Source organism: Argopecten irradians, chromosome 1, assembly GCF_041381155.1.
Source record: "Argopecten irradians isolate NY chromosome 1, Ai_NY, whole genome shotgun sequence".
Taxonomy (NCBI): domain Eukaryota; kingdom Metazoa; phylum Mollusca; class Bivalvia; order Pectinida; family Pectinidae; genus Argopecten; species Argopecten irradians.
The window spans coordinates 51128017-51155117 of NC_091134.1; the positions used below are offsets into that span (position 1 = coordinate 51128017).

General features: G+C 34.6%; 2 protein-coding genes across 5 annotated transcripts; both read right to left on the reverse strand.

Moving 5' to 3' along the window:
- Positions 1-1366: 1366 nt before the first annotated feature.
- LOC138332080 (retinol dehydrogenase 11-like) lies at positions 1367-20645 on the reverse strand. Of its 4 annotated transcripts, XM_069280047.1 has the most exons (9): positions 19477-20645; positions 16971-17167; positions 16180-16265; positions 7047-7254; positions 4426-4460; positions 3909-4106; positions 3008-3161; positions 2710-2827; positions 1367-1576 (listed from the first exon to the last, which is right to left on the reverse strand). In XM_069280047.1, exons 3-9 carry the CDS (start codon positions 16231-16233, stop codon positions 1450-1452), a joined length of 894 nt encoding a protein of 297 aa, XP_069136148.1. In that variant the 5' UTR covers positions 16234-16265; positions 16971-17167; positions 19477-20645; the 3' UTR covers positions 1367-1449. The 4 variants fall into 4 exon arrangements, with proteins under 4 accessions (XP_069136148.1, XP_069136136.1, XP_069136157.1 ...); XM_069280035.1 differs by lacking the exon at positions 16971-17167; XM_069280056.1 differs by lacking the exons at positions 16971-17167; positions 19477-20645 and adding an exon at positions 18675-19214.
- Positions 20646-20791: 146 nt separating this feature from the next.
- LOC138332103 (ADP-ribose glycohydrolase OARD1-like) lies at positions 20792-27065 on the reverse strand. The gene is made up of 4 exons (XM_069280068.1): positions 26813-27065; positions 26405-26474; positions 25872-26025; positions 20792-23466 (listed from the first exon to the last, which is right to left on the reverse strand). Exons 1-4 carry the CDS (start codon positions 26824-26826, stop codon positions 23186-23188), a joined length of 519 nt encoding a protein of 172 aa, XP_069136169.1. The 5' UTR covers positions 26827-27065; the 3' UTR covers positions 20792-23185.
- Between the last annotated feature and the right edge of the window lie 36 nt (positions 27066-27101).

The following is a 27101-nucleotide window of genomic DNA, read 5'->3' on the forward strand; positions in this document are numbered from 1 at the left end:
TACAAAGTGTCGGAGTGAATAAAGATATACAGACAACTATTATTTTGTGTCTCAACTGCAAAAATATTCATAATTCAATCGCAAAAAGTAACATTAATGACGTTGATTGTTCATGGATGAATGAAATGCGGCAATACTGCTCTTTGTCTAGAGTACTTTGCTTTCCTTGGGTGTACTTGTGGTCATTTCTGCTTGACTTTTATATGTTTTGGTTCCTATAATACAATAAATGAACTTCTTGAGGATGCAACATGGTATGAGTTGAATCACTTCTGCATAAAGAAGTGAAACATTTCTTCAAATACGATTAATATATTTACGTCGCAATAATGATATATTCAGAGGTTATTATATGACAATTTTGATATCGCACCCTTTATCAGCCCGAAACCGCCATATAAGCCCAAGGGCCGCAGGCCCGAGGGCTGATATCAGGTCAAGGGCTGATAAAGGGTGCGATATCAAAATTGTCATATCATATACTTTTTATCACACATTTTGAAAAAAAAAGAGAAAGAAATTTTAACAATTTAAAAACATGTATTAAAACGCATTGATCAATGACCGATATTCAACTGGCCATAATGTAGGCTGATTAATGTTGAAACAGTGGAAAAACTTCATTACATGGATACGTTTTACAAATACATTATCCTCGGTTAAATGAACGAGTTGAAATATGTATTTTAAACAAAATTTACAAGATCCTAGTGAAGGCTAACTATCACTTAAAAATTGTTAATGTTCAACAAATTCTGGCAAAGCGGGTCCAATTCAGAATGATCAGTTTTAAAATGGACAGACATTATGAATTCGACGGGAAAATTAAACTATCAAACTGTCTGATTTATTCATGCGTCTCTTCTTGTTATTTCATTTATACCAAATACGTTATTTTTATGTTATAAATATGAATTGCAATGCTTTGTTTTCCGCAATGTGGACAAAACTCATTTCGACCTGATCTTAGTTAAGACAAAATCTCCAGTAAAATCATCATGAAACAGGCTATTTCTGATATCTGTCTCAATACGTTTATCCGAGAGCTATTTTGAAATTGAAAATTGTATCCGTTATCCAACTTATCGTCTGCAGGAAACTGAATCGAAGCGGCAACTCTAAAATCCGGAGTGAAAACCCGGATGACGTGATATCAGCCCGGGCCGATAACTCATATTAGCCCGGGCTGATAACTGATATCAAATTATGACGCTGATATCAAATTATGAAATCATGAAAATCGTGAAATCATGATGTGATATCAGCCCGGGCGATGATATGACGGCGCGGACAGCACCAGTATCGCATGGGCAAAACGTTCATTATCAAAGACAAAAGTGTAATAAACAAAATTAAGACATAAATCTAGAATCAGCATAAGATACAATTTTAAAACATGACTTTGAACAAAACTTTCATAATATATCTACTTCTCAAAATATCATTGAATCAATTGTCATTGCCATTTTCGCCTCCCATATTAAATGATGCAAGTCGATTCCATGTTTCAGATTCCATGAAAGGCTTAAGACATTCAAGCGTATAGGTCCAGAGATGCTTCTGGTGATCCTTATTCCTGTAGAAAAATAAACTGACGTTAGAATGATCATCAAATATAAAATAAAACAACGTGAAAATAATATTGATTAATGAACTTAATTCATAAAACAAAGAAATATTTTACATCTTCGTTTAATGATAATTACCTTAATATTAGGTTTGGAACGATCGCGAAAGCACCCAAAACAAACACCAAAGGGTTCAATCCAAGGGTGCTATTGTTTATACTAGTATATGAATTGCAAATATTAATATGAATCTCTTGAAGCTCACACAAATTCATATTAACTCTGGCTTATTATAACAGAAATGACTTATTGCTCTCGTCCCCTCGGCCAATGAATCACTGAAATATCATTGGGATTTCGTTAAACACTACTAAATGGGTCTGCGAGCTGGTTCTGATGATACGTGTGTATTGTCGCCGTGGTAACGACAACTTGTCAAGGTATGTAGACGACAGCAATTATTTCTGAATAGACACCCTAGGAAACACAAAGTGGGGTATACTTTTATAAGAGAGATTTCCTCACTTAATGTGTTTATACCACAAAGTGGGGTATACTTTTGTAAGAGAGATTTCCTTACTTTATGTGATTATACCACAAAGTGGGGTATACTTTTATAAGAGAGATTTCCTCACTTAATGTGTTTATACCACAAAGTGGGGTATACTTTTGTAAGAAAGATTTCCTTACTTTATGTGATTATACCACAAAGTGGGGTATACTTTTATAAGAGCGATTTCCTCACTTTATGTGTTTATACCACAAAGTGGAGTATACTTTTATAAGAGCGATTTCCTCACTTTATGTGTTTATACCACAGACATTGTTTTACCCGAACGTCTTAAATGCTCGTTTAGATTCTCGGATAGGCCCAAATATAATGCACCCGAGCTGTATTAATGTTTACATAAGTATTTGAAACATGTGTCTATGCACGCGCACTATTTGACCTACCTACTATTATATTTTTGATATACTATGACAAGCCGATTATCGGGGTTTATTTTACACTTGTATAGTGATTTGGTGTCCCTGTCAATCTGTAGTGTAGTATGTAGTATCACATTGGTCGTGGGTTTCCTTAAGTATATCCAACTTATAATTTGATATTCGGCATGGATCATTAAGGTATATACTTTACCGTGACGTTCTGCTATGATATCCCACTCTGTTGTTGGTATAATATGGGGCTTCTGGTTTATCGGGACTGACGGCGGCATTGATGCTCACAGTGGCACCCTGGTACATCGTCTTGAAACCTAAAGGATTTAAAAAAGAAACGTCGTTACTGATCATCTAGCTTTTCAACATTTCTAAAACAATTTTGCTTTATAACTTTTCATATGACCTCATATAAATACTGTTATTTTCTTTACTAGATTTTATTTGAGCAATAAACAGTCGTATACGGAATTTCGTTTTCGGTAGGAATTAGATACCTGTCCATGCAACAATGCTGTACGACCAGTACATGAGTGTCCCATAGTCGCCTAGTCCCCGGACTATATCGGTATATACCCAACCTGGGTTTACGCAGCAGATGGATACATTGCTGTTCTGTAGTAAACGTTTCATTGTGTAAGTCTGCATAATCTAAAACAAATGATAATTCAACAATAGTACAGTGTCATCTGCCCTTGTGGACAGTTATTGATTCTAGCGTCAAAAGTTTACGAACACAACGTCTTATTCTTCAGAGAAAACAACGAGAATGTCGCACAAAAAATGACGTCACAATCAATAGCTAGGGCAATGCAAGGGCAGATTACTGTAAAATTTGAATACACAATAGGATATGCATCATAACATTATATTCCTATCTACATATTTTTTTATTAAGTAGCTTAGAAAATCGTTTACATGTTCCTTGGATATTTGACACAATAAGTGATATTGTATGTGATATTGAATTCACAATGACAGATTTATTTAAATTTTAATATGAACAGTTGTAGCAGTTTTGATTAATTGACGACAGTACAACCAAAAGTATAACGAACAGTCATGTCCTTCTTATTTCATTTACTACTACTTTTGAAATTGGAAAAAACAAAAACAAAAGTTTTGCACATCCGCCATTAAAAAGAAAAATTAAAATTGTGCATCTTCATTATCTGCATAACATATTATGATATAATATATTTTGTTTGATCCCTTTTACTAATCGTCGGAATCCCAAAGATGTTTTCGCTTTGCATATTCCATTTATCGTCACCAGGTGATGAGAGCAGTAAACGAAGCCAGATCATCCGTTAGTCTTTGACGAAAATGGACATGTACATTTATATATACTGTAATTTTATATCTTTGCTATGACAACATCAAATGTCATTTGTTTACCTGGTACAGTTTGGAGTTGCTGTAATGGATGATCCTGTTATACAGTGTATAAGGATATATCCCCTGGATCCTCTTCGAATCAAACCCAGAGTTTAAGTGCATAAAGCTTGAAACGAGAACAATTCTACAATCCTGACCGTTGGCCTCCATCAGGGGCAATAACTCTGCACACAATAAGAAATGTCCCAGGTAGTTTGCCTAGAAAAAAGGACAGGCCAGGATATACCATTTCTTATCATAACATGTTTCACGCATTTGTGTATAATATGCTAATATATAATAAAACAAAAACAATATGTCATGGAAGAGATAAATATGTCAGCATCTATATGACATTATATCATATATTATGATTACTGTATTATATTGCCAATCAGAAAAACGAAGGGTAGACATGTCAACTTCCTATCATAAAGTAGTTTCACGTCAGAGATTTTGAATGGGTAACTATGAATACCGCCTCGTGCAGTTAATCATTTAACATTTGGTGAATGTGAATAGTTCAACAGATACCGACCTGAAAATGTAGCTCATATCCGTCTTCTGTGATTTCTTTATGACAAGAGAAGTCAAAACAGAAATAGTCATTACTTCAATGTATGTCATTTTGTATTCCTGTCTTAAAAGGGATATGCATGACAGTTTCACTAATAAAATTGAAATTTATGTATTGTCAAATTACAATGAATATTTCTGGACACAGCAGCTTTACATTTTTTATTTAATAAGATAATAGGAGATAAAACTATCATATTTCAAAGAAAAAGAACAAGAAATTATGGTCAAAGTCATTCATATTCAGTCCAATATGCTACTGGTTCAATGTCAAGTCTCTAATCCTTTCAGAACTTGACAAGAAGTATTTTAAGATATAATGTTATTTGGTCCGTGTAACCTTGAATGATAGTCCTTTATCGCAGCATACTATAGGTCCAATAGTAGGTCTCAAAACTTCACAAGAAGTCGTATGAAGATTTTAGGTTTTTCGACCCATGTGACCTTGAATGTTATTCATATAACCGAACATGGAAGTAATTTATGTCAGCATTTTGCATGCCCCATAACAGGTCTCTAGACGTTAACGAGATATTGATCTTTGTATAAAACCGGAAGTGAGGTCATAGCGGCCATAATAGATTTTGACCAACTTTAAAATTCTCCTGTCACACCTTCAACTTATACCAGACAATATATTTCTTTGGCGTATCTCTTACCACTGCGAAGATCATTTGTATACAACTATAAAATATAATATAACTATATCTATAATTTTATTTCACATTTTTCGGTGTTTTTAGTAACTGTAATGTAGTTTCTACAGGTACATTTCCATCTTTAAAATACATAAGGCATAAAATCAAGAATTTTACAGTCTAAATAAATATGCCAAAGTTTTCGTCCAGGTATGGCACAAGAAAGATTTGATTGAAATTCATGAAAAAAGGTCAGCAAAAAGACCTGAGGAAGTTTTATGAGTTGCATAACTTCGCGTTTGTTAATATAAATTCAACATCATTAACTGACAACACACTGCTTGAAAGATTTATCTCAGTAAATTCTCGATGAGTCGAAGTTGGAGGGATTATCTTTAAATGTTCAACTCATCTGGAATTCGACTTAAAAATGTGCTGTGGTGGTGTAGTGGTTCAGATGTCTCGATATATTCCCACAAGTTCGAATCCGATAAGTGGTTGCAAGGTACTGACCATTGCCGGTGATTGTTCTCCGGGTACTCCACAAACAAACCTGGCACGTCTGGACGTTAGACTATTAAAACCTAAATTGTAGACAATGGCCGATAAATTTTCCGTCTATTTAGCTATTTACTGGTTATACACAGTGCATACACGTGTGATTTTGTTAATGTTGTCTCAGGTTTTCAAGTCCTTTTTGTCAAAATCTTATACATCTTAATGGAACTGCTGCAATAAAATCAACTGAACGAATCATTGCCTATCATGTGAAACATACATATGCATTGAACGAATCACTGAATAAGTTGGAATGTGGCGAATTATTATGTAATCAAATACATTTTGACAAGTTACATATACTATATCTATAATAACATTTGAACACATTGTGCGATTAATGGCACTGTTTATATGACCATAAGGACATCCTTGTTGAAGAAGAAACGTGTTCTGAATACATGTAACAGCGAGCGTCTCATCAGTTGCCGCCAGATCTTACATGCATGGCTGATCAACATTTGTTTACACAACTGTAATGGAAACCTGATAGCATTCACAGAACAAGATATTTATGTTGATGTTGTAAAAACGTATGTTAAATTAAATTGGTCCTACAGCTTCACCTGAATAGAGAAACCATAAGAATCATATCGAAATGAAACTAAAGTTATCAATCATGTCATATTCCTATGACGAAGAAACACTTTTCATTTAATTCATCATTATAGAAATGTACCAAGTGTCCCTGTTTGTCGATGGTACAGCGCATATCGTGTACATACACCAGGTAGAACAGCTTTTACACAGACAACAGCATATTGCACAATAGTAATGTCGCTTGTTCCAAATGTACTATGTGACTAATAGAAAGATATTTTGAAGTTGACGTTTTACAGAAAAGTGTTACATTAGATGATCGTTTCATTTTTATTCGACACAACATGTAAATAAATGGAAGAAAGCCCTAACGAGATATTGTTTAAAACTGGAAGGGACCCTATTGGATTTTTGACCTGCTTTATTTTGTTCCTGTGACACCTTCAACAAACTAAACTGTTTTAAACTTTTTTCACTTATTAACTGGCTGAGACTTCACAAAAAATGGAAGAACAAACACAATATGTGTTTCCACCAATGGTGAAAAGTCCTAATAACAAAACCAATAGAAAAGCCCTAATTATCACGAAATAGAATTTTAATTGTAAGTTAGCTCAGTTAAATACCTTATGAAGTTTGTTCTCAAAGATTTCGCCGATTCAATGTATTGTTAAAAGAACATACAATGCTGCAAAACATGTTGATGTTCGAGGATTTCTATTTTGTCGAGATCAAATTTAAAACTACAACAAATAAGGTAAAAGCGCATGTGTCTAGTATACCATAATGACTACTGCAAAGCTTCCAAAAACGTGTTAATTAATAAATAGGATACATGTATATATACCTGGGGGACACATAGCTACGCCAGCGTTACATATGAGGACATGAAGAGGTCGGCCAGAATCCCGATAGTCGTTGATGAACTTTCTTGTGGAAGCGAGGGAGGCCAAATCGAGTTCCATCACATCCATTGACAACTTGTCGTAATCACAAAGACCAGGTGTACCTTTCTTTTTCTCTTCTTCGTATTCTTTGTTTATAGTGTCGATAGCCTGCAACGTAATACGAATTATGGTTGGTCAATATGTGATTTGTTGCTTATTTAGTGATATGACTGAACGTAAAAATAGCCCTACAATTTGCAACTGTACCAATAGTCTTAGCGGAAAAAGGAACGTCGATAAAGATATAATAGATTTACTATGAAATAAGATATCATACATACATGTATTGGCAATAAAATATTCCCCAGCTTCACAAATTTTATTTATTATTATAATATTTATTTTATTTTAGGACGTGTGTAGACACCAACATAAACACAATCTTATTTGCACTTGTCTCTGGAGACATATATACTTAATCATACAAAAAGGTCTTAAATATGTAATAACATATATTGATAGATAATTATACAGAGGGAAGTTATAACTAGTATATACATCATCAGGGGAGGTGTAGACATTACAGATGTAGTACACATAGCGAGAGGTCATTATGAGTAATGGGGTTCAATACATGTCCGAAGCTAATTAAAAGTACACATATATTGTTAATTAGATACCGTTACCTACGTAAAGAGCCTAAGGGTAAAACGCTGGTCAAGCGGTTTATACTGGACATGGGCCCAAATAAGGTAAAAGGGTTCTGGAGTCTTCTCAGAATCGTAGGAAGTTTGGGGATAAATAGAGGTGCGGGGGTTAGGAGAGAGAGACTGGACAGAGACGAGAGAGAGACCGGACAGAGACCAGAGAGAGACAGGACCGAGAGAACATCAGGGAGAGTCCGGAGAATGAAACGAATATAGCAAGAGAGATTGGATATACTAGTGACATTGAGAGAAAGAATATGAACACTATACGATCATGAACCAGGAATAAATTGTCAACTTTACAAAAAGACCCAGAGTTATGTTTTATAACATGGGGTCTTTTCTGGTGCCTTTGAAGACCAGGATGACGAACTTGGACATGGAGCGCAAGAAATGGGCATAAAAGGTGAGTGACAAGAATGTAACATGGCCGAAAATGTAGGGCTTCTATTTGGCAACTTAGGGCAACAACTTACCGGGTTAACGTCAGCAATCAATGTCCAAGGGGTTGTTGGTTCTATACCTCCTTATGATGGGGATACAAAAAAATGTAGAGAATGGCTCAGTGCTATAGATAAGGTAGCCACATTAACACAAATAGGGCCCGATAGGACTAAATTAATTGCGTACCAAACAAGCAGGGGGGCAGTAAGTGAGTATATAAAAAGATTTTTAGCTGAAGCACCCGGTGGTACGTGGGCGGAATTAAAACAAGAATTAAGGGGACGTTTCTCAGATGTAAGCGACCCTCAGCATGCTTTTGTCGTGTTAAGAAAAACACGTCAAAAAGAACATGAAAGTGTTCAAGTGTATGCTGAGAGACTCCTTACTCTGGCAGAAGATGCATACGTAGGGATGCAACAAGGGAATCCTGCCATTGAAAGGCAGATGATAGGTTTCTTTACAGATGGGTTAGTAAATGACCAATTAAGATTAAAGGTCATGAGGGACAACCCACAAACCTTTCAGGGCGCAGTAACCTGCGCAATGACAGAACAAAATCTGCGGAAAAGATTCGCACTAAGAATGCCGCAGCGTTCTGGTCCTCCAGTCCCTACGCATGGGCCTGAACCTATGGAAATAGGTCAGAATAGGATACGAAATAGGGAATTGGTATGCTGGGAGTGCAACCAAACAGGTCACCCTCAGAGGCTGTGCCCGAAATTAAGGAATAGGAACCCTAGAAAAAGGTTAAACTAAGACGCTCTCCTTACAATGAAACCGGTAGGCAGGGCAATAAAACAATGATTTATGAAAATACCCTTAGCAGGCTCACCAAGTTCAGTATTGTTAACTTTTGGTAAACAGAAATTTAGATCACTTGTAGATTCAGGAGCTCAAGTATCACTTATGCATAAACGAGTATTTGACTTATTGCAGCCAAAAATGAAACTTTTAAAAAGTAGTATTAAGTTACAGGCAGTAAATGGGAATACTATGGACACATTAGGTCGTGCTATATTGACATTTAAGCTAGGTGACGTGACTGTGAAACAATGCTTCCATATTGTAAATGAAATGAATAGGAATTTGCTTTTAGGTCGTGACTTTCTGACAGAACACGGCGTGAGACTTTATTTTGACCTCAAGAAATTGAGAATAGGGAGTACCTATGTTCCATTAGAGGAGGATATACATATTAGTTCATTATTACGTTTACAACAAGGTATAAAAGTAAAGCCTCAAACGTCTGTTTTATGTGTAACTAAAGTTAAGTCCCATATGAGAAATAATGTAGGGATAGTTCAAACCAAACCTGTGGTTTCAGGTTTTATAGGGTCAGAACCAGGTCTAATGGTAAGTCACTCAATAGCAAAGATATCAAAACATGGTAATCTACCGTTACTATTAGTTAACAGTACTAATAAAACATACCATCTTAAGAAGGGTTGTATTATCGCAAAAATTGAATCAGTAAATGAAAAAGAAATAAATCAAACATCATGTCGCTTAGGAGATAAAAGTGTAGAGACAAAAGATGAAACGAGTACTGAAAATCCGTCAATGCATGATAAACTAATACAGGAACTTGTAAAGAAAAATGAAGATTTGTTTGTAGAACATGATAAAGATTTAACTCATACTGACACGGTAAAAATGAGAATTGATATTGGTAATAGTCCGCCAATAAAAATGAAACCGTATAGAACTCCGTTAAACAAACGTGAAATAGTCGATAAGGCCATTGATGAAATGTTGGATGCTAAAATCATCAAAAGATCACAATCACCATTTTCTTTTCCTGTAGTAATAGTTGATAAGAAAGATGGAACAAAAAGGTTTTGTGTTGATTTCAGGCAATTAAACAAAATCACTAAACCATTTTCATTTGCGTTACCTGTAATTGATGATATTTTAGCCAGGTTAGACCAAGCAAAATATTTTACGTGTTTAGACCTTAAAAGTGGGTATTGGCAAGTATTGGTAGATGAAAAAGATAGACCTAAAACAGCCTTTGTTTGTCATAGAGGACTCTTTGAATTTCTTGTAATGCCTTTTGGGTTAACTTCAGCTCCAGCAGTTTTTAGTGAATTAATGTCAATAGTACTAGAAGGGTTAGATCACATGGCTATAGCTTATTTAGATGATATTTTAATATTTTCAAAAACCATTGAAGACCACATTAAAGATGTTCAAACAGTTTTTGATAGATTGAGACAACATAATTTGAAATTAAAAAGGAAGAAATGTAATTTTGTTAAAGAGGAAACAAAGTATTTGGGTTTTGTAATTAATAGGAATGGAATTAAACCAGAAATGGACAAGGTAAAAGGCCATTAGATCCATGGGTGAACCCACTAATGTAAGAGAAGTTAGAGGATTTATCGGTTGTGTCAGTTATTATAGACGATTTGTACCAAATTTCTCAGAAATTGCTGAACCTATCATAGCATTAACAAGAAAAAGGGCAAGGTTTAAATGGACTCCGTCATGTCAAAAAGCATTTGAGTATCTCAAAGAAAGTTTAACTGCCATACCACAACTTGCGTATCCAGACGTAAATAAACCATACGTATTATATACTGACGCTAGTGATAAGTGTATAGGAGCATGTTTAACACAAAGATCGGACAATACGGAAGATTCTATTCCAAATGTTAAAAATGAGCGTCCAATATACTTTTTGTCGCATAAACTAAGTGAAACACAATGTCGCTGGTCAACTATTGAAAAAGAAGCGTATGCAATTCACTATGCATTACAAAAACTAGATCATTACTTACATCAGGCAGATTTTGTAATCAAAACCGACCATAAACCTTTAAAATATCTACTAGAAGCTCCAATGCAAAATCGTAAAATTCAATTATGGGCATTAAATATTTCAGGCTATCGTTGTAAAATTGAATATATACCAGGAACTGAAAATACTTGTGCAGACTTATTGTCAAGAACACCAGATAAAGTCCACCCTAATACAGGAGATAAAGTAGACCAAACAGGTGATGAAGATGTCCTCCCAGATATTTCGGGTAAAACTTATGAAATTGCTGTTTTCAATTCCAATAAATTTGACTTACAACCAAGAAGGGATAGTGAAAGTGATCAGGAACATAGTGAAAAGGAATTACCAAACTTACCTAATATGGATATGAAGGTAGAACAATCATTAGATGTTGAACTCTCTAAATTGATTGACCAAATTAATAACAATAAAGCCAGTACTAGGGATCAAACTAGGTTTATGTTAATAGATGATGTCCTTTATTATCTGCAAAATGCTGACGAAGACGTTAAGCCACGTCTGTATGTTCCGTTACAACTAAGAAGTGAGGTTATAAAACAATATCATGATGGTAATGGACACATGGGTATTGATAAAACTTATGCTGCTATTCGTCAGAAATACTTTTGGCCAAAATTATATAAAGAACTATATGATTACATCTCAACCTGTGTTACATGTCAACAACAGAGTTTACAAAAACGTAGAGCACCTATTCAAGAAACAGATATACCAAATTACGCGTTTGAGAAAATCAGTATGGATATTTCTGGCCCATATCCAAAATCTCTATCGGGAAATAAATATCTTCTCACTATTGTTGATTGGTACAGCGGTTGGCCTGAGGCTATACCATTACCCGATAAAAGTGCACAAAATATAGTACATGTGTTAATAGATGACATCATTCCAAGGTTTGGTACTCCATCATCTATTGTAACTGATAATGGTACAGAATTTGTCAATCGAATGGTAAGAGAAACTTGTGAACACTTAAATATTAAACATATAACAACCTCTTTCTATCACCCCCAAAGTAATGCTAGGGTTGAAAGATTTCATCGAACTATGCATGATGTATTGGCAAAGAAAATAAATAATGACACATCTGCCTGGGATGTTTATTTAAATCAGACATTAGCTGCTATTAGATGTAATATTAGTGAATCATCTAAATTTTCGCCATTCTTCTTATTGTATAACCGTGATGTAGTGTTACCGCTTGATAACCTATTGCAACCACGTCGGAAATATATGGGTGAAGAAACTCATAAGATAGCTATGGAAGAACAGCATAAAGCCTTTTTAACGGTTCATAAAAATATGAAAAAAGCTAAAAGAAAACAAGAAAAATATGCAGAAAAACGCAGTAAGCCTGTAGAATTTGAAGTTGGAGATCCAGTCTATTATCGAAATCACCTTCGTAAAAATAAATTAGAAAGTAAATGGAAACCCTATTTTAGAATTATTGGTCAAACGTCTCCTGTTTCATTTAAAATTCGAAACCAACTTACTGGTGCAGTAACTAAAGCTCATGCTGAACATCTACGACTAGCTAAAATAGATGAATGGGACATACCTCAAGGTCAAAATCAAAACAACACTAGAGCTCGTTCACTAAGGACGCAAAAATATGTAGTAAATCCATCTGAATCTGATAGTAGTAACAGTGAACATAGTGAGGATAATGATCAATTAGTAGGTAGATTGTATAATAGAACTCGTAAAGAACGTACCACATCTGCTTATGAGGATGATATCCCCTTAATGGAATTAGCCAAACGACTCAAAGAGCGACAGCGAAATCAAAAATTATTAAAAAATGTAACGAGGAGTTCAGATTCAGAAGAATCTGACTCTGAAAAAGATATAGGACACGACATAGATGTTGAGATGGATCAGGGATTTGAGGCAGACGTAGCTACCGACAGTGACAATGACAATCACACGGACAAAAGCTATACAAGTAGTGATCAACAAATGACTATTGACTTGGTAAATATGAAACACAGAAAATCTAAAAAAACGACGAGATGTTAGAAAACGACAGAATAGATACCACAGTAAACAAGAATATAAGGCAGGCCTGTTAAGAGTGTTAGATAAATTAGTAGGTTTCGAGCTTTGACATAATGTATATTATTGTATTTATTAATTGTTTTTGTGGAGTGTGAGAATAAAATATTATAGTAATACTTAGTCATTTAAGTTCTAAAAGAGATTAATGAAACCATAACGGGGAAATTGTGGGATCCCTTCCATAAGCAACTATCCGAATTTAGTCCATTTGAGGTACCTAAAAGATTACGGGAAATAGACCACATTCCAATGAACCAACTCATCAGTGAATTAAGGGGTAGACGTAGAATTAAACAACAGTTAGGACATCGCTGGCCTACTTGGAAAGTTGTGCTCACCACAGTAGTTATAACAATTTTCTCAGTTATATGTTCGGCTATCGCATGGTACTACCGTGCAAAATTACAAAATTGTACAAAATCTCGGCCAGTTGCACTTGTCCGACCCTTGACTTCCGTCCCAGTGTCCACCACATACACATCCACTACGCCTTCACCTACACTTCTCCGAAGGGAATTGTCAATGCTTAATAGTTCACCTGCTGCTCAACGACCTTCAACCACGCCAGTTTGGGATGCTGCCAGGAGAGCACATCTACGCTTTGCGGCACCACCGCCGACTTCTCCTCAACAACATTTGGACATGTTACGATTTAGAGTACCCACCAGAGATCCTCCGACCTTCCAACCTGTCCGATTCCAACGATCCCTGGAATTGCTCCAACGTTTGAATGCACCAACTCGGACGCCCAGTAATCGGGTCCCTACAGATAGTGGGGCTAGCATTAATGATAATGCTACGTCCGCAGAAAATGTGTCAGGATCCCCCATGAGCGGGTTATTAAACCCAATATCGGATCCAACTCGATCCACAATGTAAACAATGATGTTCTTAGTAATTGTGGACAATTTGTGTATTTAACTTTACATATTACGTTGTAACCATAACGTACAATACAGTGCGGATTCGCGTGGCAACAATTATTATACAAGAATGATCACTACCTTCAAGCAGTGATTAACATTTATTAGTTGACATAACTTTATGACAATATTGATGAAAATGTCTTCGTGTGATCCTTATATTTATGGACGTGTGGACCTTATATTATTGACGCTATGGTGTGAATTTCTTCAGTGGATTATTGACTACATACAATAGAAGTCGTTCCGCTTCATTGTGAATCCTGTATTATTAATTACGTGAACTATGTGAACTATGTGTATACTATGCGTGGACCTTATAAATAAATTAATTAACATACGAGGATTACTACCGCCTGTGGATTATACTACTTAAAGACATGGGATTATGAAGTTATGGATTGTGCTAACCAAATATTTATTTTATAGACGTGAAAGTTATAAACTGTGCTAACCAAATATTTATTTTATAGACGTGGAAGTTATGAACTGTGCAAACCAATGCAATTAATAAGCATTATGCGCCTTAATTATAATTCTAGGCGTTATGCGTATTGTTTGATTTCTAAGTGATTAGCTTATAATTTGAATGAAGTGGTAAGAGAGGTGAGAGGGTGTTGTTCCGGAACTCTATGTTTAACGAACCTAAAAAGCTGGGTGTTAATTGAATATTAGTAATTGGAGTAATAATTAAGCTTTTTGTAAGTAATTGTCTGGGAACATTTGTCGATTTAACATAACTACAAATATTCCTTAAGTATGGGAGGTGTGTTACAAAAAGGTCTTAAATATGTAATAACATATATTGATAGATAATTATACAGAGGGAAGTTATAACTAGTATATATATCATCAGGGGAGGTGTAGACATTACAGATGTAGTACACATAGCGAGAGGTCATTATGAGTAATGGGGTTCAATACATGTCCGAAGCTAATTAAAAGTACACATATATTGTTAATTAGATACCGTTACCTACGTAAAGAGCCTAAGGGTAAAACGCTGGTCAAGCGGTTTATACTGGACATGGGCCCAAATAAGGTAAAAGGGTTCTGGAGTCTTCTCAGAATCGTAGGAAGTTTGGGGATAAATAGAGGTGCGGGGGTTAGGAGAGAGAGACTGGACAGAGACGAGAGAGAGACCGGACAGAGACCAGAGAGAGACAGGACCGAGAGAACATCAGGGAGAGTCCGGAGAATGAAACGAATATAGCAAGAGAGATTGGATATACTAGTGACATTGAGAGAAAGAATATGAACACTATACGATCATGAACCAGGAATAAATTGTCAACTTTACAAAAAGACCCAGAGTTATGTTTTATAACAATACATGTATCGACTTTAATGATATTTGGGCTTTATTTTCATATTCAATGAGTTACAGCTCTTGAGATATATCTCTCCATGTCTGGTTATAGACTTAGTATCAACATTGCTGTGTATTAAACATTATTTAAAAAAGGTTTCAGTCGCGGTTGCTATAGCGATCGATCCTGTATCATTTCGAGATTCTTTCCGTTTTCTTGCGTTCACCACATAACGATGTACCACATCAACTGTCCACACACGAGTGTAACATATCAACTCGTAGTGAATAACATCAACTCATTTTGGTGTAAAGATTCGTTTTCACACTATTTCTACTTTGTTGTATCTATTTAATCCCCGCAAAAGGGAGCTGGAAATGATGGGAATACAAACCAACTCTCTATCGCGAGTTTCGCAATCCAAATAAAGTGTATGTACACCATTGATATTGATAGAAAAAAAAATCCCTTCAATTAAATCCGCCATTAAGATCTTCGCGAACTTCTTTTCAAATGCCAATTGCGAAATTTAATAGATGCGAAATAAAGTTGGTTTACAGTATATCAAAATGTAGTCTTTATTATATCATAACTAACATCCGATATTCATCCTAGAGGTAGCAGAGTTAGCTCCCTTGCGGGTAGGTATTAGTTTAAACATATTTCATTGTTAAAGAAAACAAAAGGACCAGGCAAAAGTTATTACAGCTATAAAAGCCTTCTCCTAACATACAATGACGAGACAAGAGACAATTATGACGTTATACTCGCAAACAAACACATGACGTCACAATCATTACCTACCCGCAAGGGCAGATAACTCTATAATAGTCAGCATTAATACTCACCATACGACCGTTTTCTGCAGACCGACATGCTAAAATGACGGTGGCACCCAGCATGGCTATCCATTTGGTGGTCTCATAGCCCAGACCTGAACAAATATCAAATGGCTAGCGTTGTTACCAAACAACACAATATTTCAAACGCAGGTACCATACATACTCTTTGAAATACTTAAAATAAAATCATCAACGTGTAGTTCACCGATTTGTAGGACGATACGAATAGTTTACGAAGTATTTCAAAGAAATTGAAAATTATGGTGAAGAATTTATTGAATACTAATATTGTCTATCACACTTCAATACACAAACCAATTTATGAACGCGATATCGAAATGGGAAAAATATTTTACATGTTTTAATTTAGAATGCCTTTGTCTACTGCATTTTATAGAATGATATGTAAATGATGATTTGTTCGTATTAGTGTATCCGTCACACATATTCCGTACGAATACCCTTTATTATTGCAATAATACTTATCAAGTAAATCATCTTTTGTGATGAATACCAGCAGTCATGATATATTAAAAGTAACACTCTATAAAATAATTTTCAACTTCATGACACGAGGCTGTGGTTCTGAGGTTTCTTTCTTCTTATATAGGTATTTGCATTGAAAAGTTATATATGTGCAGATGTTTCTCCGAAAATTTCCAATGCTGATAACTAGCTTCATTCTATAAATGGATAAAAAAAATCCCGGTAGTCCATGTACATAAATATGACACAGGCAGACAGACAAAAACAGTTTCGCCTGATTTATAATAGGTTGAAAAGATATGAATACGTACCAATGTTCCATTAACATACATTATCTCACTGCTTGATCAGCGCAGGCCCGCTTAATTACGTCGTTATTTAGCTAAATGACATTGTCACTGGTATATAACAGGTTAAAGTTTCCAATGTACTTCAGTATATCATTTAAGTACGGCTTCCCATGTGTACAAAGTGTTGCGGTATGTGGATGTCTGTTTGTTTTCGGAGGCTGTTAGATAGAGACCATATAAATGGCATTGGTGTACATGTAAAACGATATATTTGCAAAATGTATTCTAGATAAATGTGACGCGTCCTAATCGCATTTCATTATCCCAATAAATTATTAACCATCTAGAAAATATGCGAGAGGCCCATGGGCCTTAACGATCATCTGACTATTGGCTCAATACAACATATTCATTTAAAGATTTTAACCACTTTGACCCCTGTGATCTTGAATGAAGATCAAGGTCATTTAAAAAAACAAAATATGGTAGCCCTTCATCCCAGCATGTTGCAGGTCCATTATGAGAACCCTGAGCCTTTCCGTTCTTGAAAAGAAGTCGTTTAAAGATTTTTGCCTATTTGACCCCTGTGACCTTGCTTGAAGGTCAAGGTCATTTATTTGAACAAACTTGGTAGCCCTTCATCCCAGCATGTTGCAGGTCCAATATGAGTATCCTGAGCCTTTTGGTTCTTGAGAAGAAGTCATTTAAAAATCTAAGCCTATTTGACCCCTGTGACCTTGAATGAAGGTCAAGGTCAATCATTTGAACAAACTTGGTAGCCCTTCATCCCAGCATGCTACAAGCCTAATATCAGTACCCTGGGCCTTCTGGTTCTTGAGTAGAAGTCGTTTTAAGATTTTAGGTTTTTTGACCCCTGTGACCTTGAATGCAGGTCAAGGTCATTTATTTGAACAAACTTGGTAGCCCTTCATCCCAGCATGCTACAGGCCAAATATCAGTACCCTTGGCCTTTCGGTTAATGAGAAGAAGTTGTTTGAATGAAAAGTTTACGCACGGCGGACGGCGCACGACGGACGGTGCATGATGACAATAGGTCATCCTGACCCTTCGGGTCAGATGACCAAAAATCAAATAATCAAAATGAATTGACTTTGGGGTAATTTTGGGATATAATATTAAAGTGAATTCCTCCTACTATTCAATTTAGAAAGATTGTGAAATAGGAAGGTTCGATGTACAGTCCACGAGAAACCGACTACTGTCAGTACGTTTTTAATTGAAACTACAATCTAGGCCTCAGGCATACCACCTCATCCATTATACAACAAAAAGTTTTTCTCTGTCGTTAAACAGCATAAAGTCACTGATACTATCATTTACCGAGGTTTACGTATGCTGTGGCAGTAAACCTTTCCAATATTAAATCACTAGTATAACTCATGTACACAGTTTACAGGGTAAATAACACCAGTCTGAAGTTACGTGTGTATGGTATATAACTATGATAAAGTACACCATTTAGTTTGGCTGTGGGAGAGAAGAAAACCTGTCGTTGGTTGTATATATGATTTCTGTAAGATACGGCGTGTACAACAATGAGGAGGTTATTAATACTTGTACGAGAAATCTGTATAAAAATCTAATTTCCTTGTTTATTACCAATACCAACACATAGAGTATACATTAATTTACAATAAAGAAAACAAGTTTGCCTACCAACAGACGTGTTAATCAAGTAATCGCATCCTTTATCAATAACATTACCTTCGTCGATACTCCAGGGGTTACTTTCATTGTCGTTTTATCCACTCCTGGATACTATATCTCAGTTAAGGTGAAGACAGTTCAGGAGGAAAATTCTGATCAATCACAGTCAGATATTTACATTTATTACATATTTTTGTTTACACCAATCTATATATGAGGAAATATAATATTTCCAACTATTATCCCGACCGTTCGGAGGTTTTCTACAAAGCTAGACAACAACGGCGAGGTGTTCCAAAAGCCGTGCAATATAACATCTCGAACCGTGCAATATAACGTTTCCATGGTAGCGTGCAATATAACTTGGAACTGTGCAATTTACAAAGTTTTATGGAACGGTCGGGATAATAGTTGGAAATATTATATTTCCTCATATATAGATTGGTGTAAACAAATTATGTAATATGAACTAGAGCACAGTAACACATGAAATATTTGTATATTATGTACATATCTAAAGAATCGTATCACGATACAATGTGGTTGACTGTGTTGCTTTGTGGTCGTCGCTCTCTCTCTCTCTCTCTCTCTCTCTCTCTCTCTCTCTCTCTCTCTCTCTCTCTCTAATCTTCAAAGGAAGTCTAAATATGCCTGTGATTGGTCAGTTTTTCTCCAGAACTACCTTCAGTTTTACTATGACATAGTCCACAGGTAAATATAACGACAGTGAAAGTTTATCCTAGAAAATCGAGGATGCAGTGTTACAAAATGATGATATGACTTGATTAAGTCAAAATACATAAATGTATCTTACATTGACACAACTAATCATTTTCTACGATAAAATGCTAATACCTACCTCTGTTAGCTCCCGTCACCACGACGACCCTCTCCCGAGGGAGCGTCACCATTGGAAAACTGTAACCTCCTCCCATAGTAGCATTACCCCCGGGCTGTACTCAGTGTTCACCCCGTACTGCGATCGGCATACGGTAAGTCCGTTCTCAACTGAAATGTCTGTGTAACCACATACAGAACGATGTATATAAGCGACGTACGTAACTTTTTTACTTCTCGGTTAAGTATACTGATAAAATTGACTCGTAAATTTCAAAATACTGCGTTTTTGCGAAGGTTGTTAATAGAAAATGTATCCCACTTAACTTTTATAATTAGGTTTTTATCTTCCAGGAGGAGACCCGCTGTGATACCATCAAATGTTTGGTTGCATCCCAACGTTGTAGCCCATAATGAAATTCGTTCATAACGCGTGAAATTTATTTCATTCGTTTCGTCCTACTGCAGGCAGTAGGTGTAAGATATTTTCTGGAACTGAACGAGTGATAATGTTTTCAATCGGTTACACAATTGGAAAATAAAATCTTGAAAACATATATATCTTTATGTATGTAAATGTACATTTTATATTAATCAAGCATTGCCTGTGGTAGTGAACTCGATATTTCCAAACAGCGCGCTGAAGTGCTTGGTAATAATAGGAAACTTAATAGATGACGGCTCCTTGTACACACAATTTGGAAAACGAAAAAGACTTTGTTTTATTGCGGTTTAATGTTAATATCATGCTTAGAAAACCTTTTTATGCTTCTTTTTTTCTACCTATCAAAATATGAACACGACTTGACGTTCAACGAGAGTAGCGTCTCCCGTGGTATCACCAACAGTGTTTATCAACGGGGACAATATATATAATTTAAATATCCATACAATGCACACGGAAGCGACCTGTTTTTAACACATGGAGATGCCGACAACGAGGCCTAAAAATAAAACAAATTTTGTGGATTGAAACGCAATATCCCTTCGTAAAGCCATACTGGGTATTTTTCTATAATATATTTAAATTACTATTATATATCAGTGTTCTTTTCGAAATATTATTACATCAACACTTTGATAGTTATTTTTCTATACATTGTACTTGTTTGTTTGTTCTTTGACACTCTTTGAAAAATGATATTACAATAAAAAGCAATAACCTTCCATACATGTCCAATATTGCAATGACTTTTACATGCACAAATTTGATAAAGGTTCAATGGACCCACACTTATTTCAATTGTCATTAATACTGTAGCTTTCGCGTTGCACCGGGGTCTTAATTGTTGTAGATTGTGTATATAATTGATGGTCTCATAATACAACTACAAACACACGAAACACAGTTTTATTTATACTAAAATAACACGTTTAATCTTGTTGACAATTCGTTATTGTACTTTATCAATACTTCCATTGAATTAAATAGTAGCCAAGCTGGAAAACGATCGAGAGCCAAGTATTTTATGCTGTATAATGTAATGCAATAGTTCATATGCCACACATGTACATACAAGTAGGCCAGATCACATTGATAAGTTATAGTTAAACAGTAGAACTCCTTTAATTATTAACAATATCTGGAAGACGTTGCTAACAGGTAACCACGCCTCCATATTTAATGCCATTAAACCTTGGTTTGCATTCATATAGCCTATGAGCCACAGCCGCGTATTATGACGTCATTATCATTATCACGTCACAAATGTCGTAGCAACGATCACGGAAAATGGCTGTTCAAATGGATGTTCTATCCTTGATGATAACGAAAGATTTGGTCATTATAGATGCAAAATCCTTTGGGATTTCATCATAAAATTGTAACCAAATGTTAATAAATGCATTGGACGCCTTTCATATAAATGCCAACTGAACAGAGGCAAATTCAACATGAAGCACTAGCGCGCTTCATGGATTTTGCCTCTGACCAGTTGGTATTTATATGGGCTAAGAATGTCAACTGAAAGACGTTCAAAACTTAATTCTTTGGATCGCACATACCGTACTCGACGCAATAAGCGCCCCTCCCCCTTCTTTAGGCTTCGATTTCACTTACTCCGAATTAAATGCAGACTGAAGCTATTAAAACTGTGCTGTGTTTCCTTACTGAAATATTTTGCAAATTGATTTATGGCTTATTTGTAGAATTTTTTTTGAAGGGCTAGTCCAAATTTGTTACTATTAAGCGTTCCGTTATCTGCTTCATTTTCAAGCACCCTGGGCGCTTATTGGGTCGAATGCGTTACTAGTAATCTCTAATACAAATAGATACATACTCTATTGTCAAGTATTGTACTCCCATGGTTTAAAACTTAGAATGTCAATACTTGGCTGACCAAATATATTAGTTTTGATTCAGTATTCGTGGTTTGGTATGACAGAGATTTAAATATAAAACATTTAAATGCTGTATTAGGTTACCTTATACTACCATCAGTTGCAACAAGGCGACATTCGGTGGTTTTATTTAATAATATTTTATTATTTTTATTGGGACATTTTCCAAAATCTTCCATATTTTAATGGATAAGCGTGTATAAAGTGTTTATGTAGGAAAATTAATGCATGTTAAATATTTATTTTTAAACGTGGTAACTGATTCTGAGAAACGTTTCAGTCAAGTATCTTTTACCACAACGTATGCATGGAAAACAACATAAAATGGAAACATATTATGCCAAAACAAAAGCACATAATGAAGAGCATAATTGCTGTATAACGTAATAATCAAATAAAATCATAATCAATGAGTATGTGTAAAACAACGCAAATATATACAAAACAAAAACAAAATATAAACGTGTTTAGCATCAATCATAATTATTATTAGCGAAATAACTAAATTGTATTAAGATTGTTATGAAAAACAAATATAATAATTACTATATACACTGTATCTGTATGTAGAAACTCCAAACGTATATTAGCAATGGCAAATAAAAGCACTGAATGTGCATATCCCATCCATATGATGCAAAACAAAAGAAATTGTATATATAATATTTGTCAATGCATCAATCATCGGCCGGATATTTCTAAAATAATGATGAAAACCATGCAATACTCTCAATGCATTAAAACTAGAAAGTTTCCCCGATTTCTAGTTTTTATGTTTTAATCTCATGTCCCACTAATACCCACATGACTAATACAGAAGAGCCGATTCCTTTTCACCAAAATTATTATCAAATCATATGGAAAGTAATTTGATAAAAGATTGTTTCACTCGAAAATTAGGCTTCATTTTTATTAGCCCATACAGGTCAAAGTTGCCATTCATGCTAATTTTGCTCATGTGCACCTGTTCTAAAAGATGTTTCTGACAAAATTTAGTTTAAATCTATTTATTGCTTTATGAATAATAGACGGGTCATCTTAAGTTTCCAGTCGTCGTTCTAATTACCGCACATTAGTTGATTATCACTTAATATAGATTACCCAAGAATGTTGCATTTGTTTGGTGTTGTAACCTCATCTTAGGCCATTGATATGCATGGTCTTATTGTATTATTGTTTTTGATGAAACTTTTAATTTTTGTTTCAGAAATGTAGTGGGACTGTAATAATATTTTATTTGTCCAATGTTAGTTCTGCATAACTTTCATAAATCAAACATATGGTTTTGAAAGGTTTATATACCAGTACCTGTCAACTGCTACAAACGATTTTATACAGACACCTTATGTATTTGGTAAAGGATATCACATCCACATTTTCACGTTTTGGGTTTAGGGGGGCAGCTGGTAGACTGTAATAACCATGTTTGTGTCACTAAACAGTTCACATATCATCGTTGATACCTCCTCCCAGCTGAGTTTGTCCAGACCACAGCCTATACGAGGCATAGATAGTGACATCACATTGTTCCTGGCACAGTGGGTCTTCATCTCCTTTAGACTAGCCCTCAGTGTGTCATATGTGGGCTTATCATTGGCCTTTGGTTTGGTGATGAGGTAGTAAATAAAGCGTTTCTTATCACGTAAAACTGCCACTTCACCAGTCCTCTTCTCTTGAAATGACAAAAAATGAGACTGATATCATATAATTATCATGTATGGCATTAATAGATATCTGTACCATGATTTTATTCTAAAAGATAATGCATGGTTTTCAATAGTACATAATTTGTAAATGTAGATATACTAAATCAGTGATCAATGAAAAATAATAAAACTTATATATGTTATCAACATGTCATTTGAATGTAAAAATAAATATTAATCTGGAAAAAATACACTTTCCAAGATGTCAAGCTTGCAAAGACTTTTATCCATATTCCTAGAAATCCTAGTTTTGCTCTAGATAATTCTAATATTAAAATCATTTTATAGATATATTCCTACATAATCTAAGATTTTTTTATCCTAACTTTTCATTCATTACATTAGGTATACGACACAGACAACAATTTATTAAATCAAAGTACTGCAAATACAACACAGCAGACTTCATATATGTTTTGTTTGACCTTCTTATTAATTAAAATTCCTACATAAAAGATTTCAAAATCAGGAAAGAAAAAGTATTTTATTCATTATTGCTGGTTACGTGCACTCTTGACTCTTGTACATGTGTTGCACACTTACGACTTACGTAGGTAAAAATATTAGTTTAATGTACAGAGGAAGAAAATATGATTACTTTACGTTATATCTCTCAGATCTATAATCCTTAGATACTAAATCCAATTTGTATTGCCATTAATAGAGATTATGTAAGTTAGACAGAGGAGTCACCAGTGTGCATATATGACAGACAGTCTGGATATTCTATACACAGTCTGTGTATTCTACACACAGACTGTGTATTCTACCAATCAGAAGGCAGTCTTCCCATGACTGCCTTACAGTAATGCAGTAATGGAAAGCCCACCTTCTGATTGGTCCAAAGAAATATTTTTCAACGACTAGGGAATTTATGAAAGAAACTTTATGAATGAAATGGTTCAAGAGGTCACCACTAGATCTCATTGTACGGCAAGTCTCATTGTACGGCAAGTCCTACACAAATAATAGTATACCAGATAGTCATAATACAAACGCTACGTGTTGCATTAAAAATAATCTATATAACTTTCTAATACTAGGTATCCCTTTGTTATAATAATAATAATATAATAAAAACTTTATTTCATGAGGGTTACATATTTAGTACAGTACTAATCTTACATATGGCCCTCACAACAATATGACGAAAACAAGAACAAACATGTAATACAATCATATTGACAGGTATAAACATTATATTGTAAACTTTCAGTCAATTTTTTTTTTCACTCAAATTCACATTTATTCAAATACAGATTTTGTTTTGATATAAATAAACTTTTGTTGATTAATACCAAACATACCCGGTATTTCCATTGCATTGAAACATAAAAATGATTTATCAATCATTTACAAAAACTAAAACACGATATTGTATCTACTAGCTATATATATATATAGGGAGACAGCAGCCTATAGCTATGTGGTGTTAATAATATACGTGTATATAGATAAAAATTACATGTAAACGAGAATGCAAAGAAATTTCAGTTTGATAAATACATTGTTAAAAAATAAGTTTTAACAATCTTTTTGAAGGCAAATAGTGATGGCACAGTTTTTAAATTCGCTAGTAAGTTATTCCAGAGCTTAACTCCATTGTAATGGAGGGATTTTTTGAACAATTCAGAGTGTACTCTATTAATATATGATAATTATCATTTATGTTCTTTTTGGCATTTATGGTACTATATTGAATTTTGAATTGCAGATAACCCTTAATTACTACTGATGAGATGCCCCATATTACTATATGCTAGCTACATGTAGATACTCAAAATGATTCATTCATTTCTCATGATATTCTTTCTTATTTATATTATGTTATCTATATTATTTAATTTCCCAAAAGACTCCTTATTTTCCATAACTACTGCACCATTACCCACTATTTCATTTTACTATCGTAGCTTTCGATTCAGTATCCTCCATATATGTATGTAACTGTTTACTAACATATATTCATTAAATTTTACTTTCAAGAATATTAGAAATGTGCTTTGCTGCATTAACAGAATATCCATTATAAATTCATTCTGATTGATAACGCTTTTTAATTATGTAATCCTGGATGATCCTTAGATCATATTTTCATTCATTAAATAACTCCATATTCCTTGACTTAGTTGACTTATATGTTTTTTAAAGTTACTCTACCTGACAGTGTTCCATATCATTTTCGAGTGTTTTCTTCATTATAACAACTATATACTTGTAAACAGCAGTTAAAAGCTACGTTGAAATCTATCTAAAAATATGCCACCCTACTGCCCACAATGTCTGATAGCATGAAAATTGTAAATATTGACTTCCACCTAGTTAGGCCTACATCAACACAATTTTGTAACTACAAGAAAGGAATACATACTCATTCTCTTGAGTTCATCCACTCGACCAAATTTCTTTTTAAACAGGACAGCTATTCCTTTCCCCATACGGACATCTTCACTGACACAGTGAGCTAGTGATTCAGATTCTCCACAGGAAAATAAATCACCTCGTACTTGGTTAAACTGGAAACTCTGGAAATGAAATGAAAATCTTATCATGATTGCACTATGAAGTGATTAAATTTGATATCTCATATCAAGTTGATAATTCTATCAACTACATGTAATTATCATATTTGACTTTTTTCGCATTCAATAAACAGCTGAAAACTTTGACAGCATATCATGCACAATTTTTAAGCATCTTCGAATCTGCGGTTCACAACAGTGTTCATAAAGACATCTAAATGGAAATATAGAATATACATATTATTTGTGTGTATTAACAGCATAATTAGAATGTTTTTTATTTATCTTTATCTTGAATCCACATTTCAATTACAAATTTTATGTATTATTCCTTGAACCTAAAATATACATTTCCGCTCAGTATCATTACCAAACTACTTACCACACCAGGCGATGCGCTTGATCTACTAGCCATAGTTTTTGCTAAATTCTGAATAGGTACACGAATTTTTCTGCAAAGTAAAAGTTTTTGTACGAGTTAATCCCCCTTAATCACAAACCCAGCATATGTCAATTATTACAGCCAATACAGGTTGTCATAATGCTTCGATCTCGTGTCATTTACCATTAATCATAATACAAAAACTATAAGAGTTCGACGTACCGTTATCAGTCTTAGCCTAAAAAACTAACAATCTTAAATTTTGTTAGGTAAAAAATATCTAGAATGTCTATGATCAATAATTTTATCCACATCCAAATTTGGATAACGTTATCTAGTATCATCAAGATCTATCGACAGCTTTAATTATCCTCATTGAGATATTGTTAATAAAGGCATGCCACTTACCTTAATGTGTGCATATATAAGTCTACCGACAGATAAATTACAACAGTTTTGTGCAATATAGGTTTACGCGGGCATGCGTTGCCTTAGCACTGAACCCACTTCCGTCATCCACTTCCGCTTTCACTTTCGATTCAATGTTAGACCAATTTCGAATACATATTTCAATTCTTTTGGTTTTTACGCTTATGTGTTTTATCTCACAAACGAACAGTAAGACTAGTTTGGTGTTTTACTCTGCCGGGACAAATTGACACACAAATAGCCTTGCTCAAGTCAGATTTGAGGCAGA

What these genes read in the sequence shown, in the direction of transcription:
- LOC138332103 (XM_069280068.1), bottom strand. An exon ending in CAAGCGCATCGCCTGGTGTG is followed by an intron (nt 26,026 to 26,404) that starts GTAAGTAGTTTG and finishes TTTCATTTCCAG; the next exon opens with AGTTTCCAGTTTAACCAAGT. An exon ending in GGATGAACTCAAGAGAATGA is followed by an intron (nt 23,467 to 25,871) that starts GTATGTATTCCT and finishes TGTCATTTCAAG; the next exon opens with AGAAGAGGACTGGTGAAGTG.
- LOC138332080 (XM_069280035.1), bottom strand. Translation starts at nt 19,552, where the DNA reads ATGGGAGGAGGTTACAGTTTTCCAATGGTGACGCTCCCTCGGGAGAGG. An exon ending in GGTGACGGGAGCTAACAGAG is followed by an intron (nt 16,266 to 19,476) that starts GTAGGTATTAGC and finishes ATATTTGTTCAG; the next exon opens with GTCTGGGCTATGAGACCACC. An exon ending in GATATGAGCTACATTTTCAG is followed by an intron (nt 4,107 to 4,425) that starts GTCGGTATCTGT and finishes CCTTTTTTCTAG; the next exon opens with GCAAACTACCTGGGACATTT.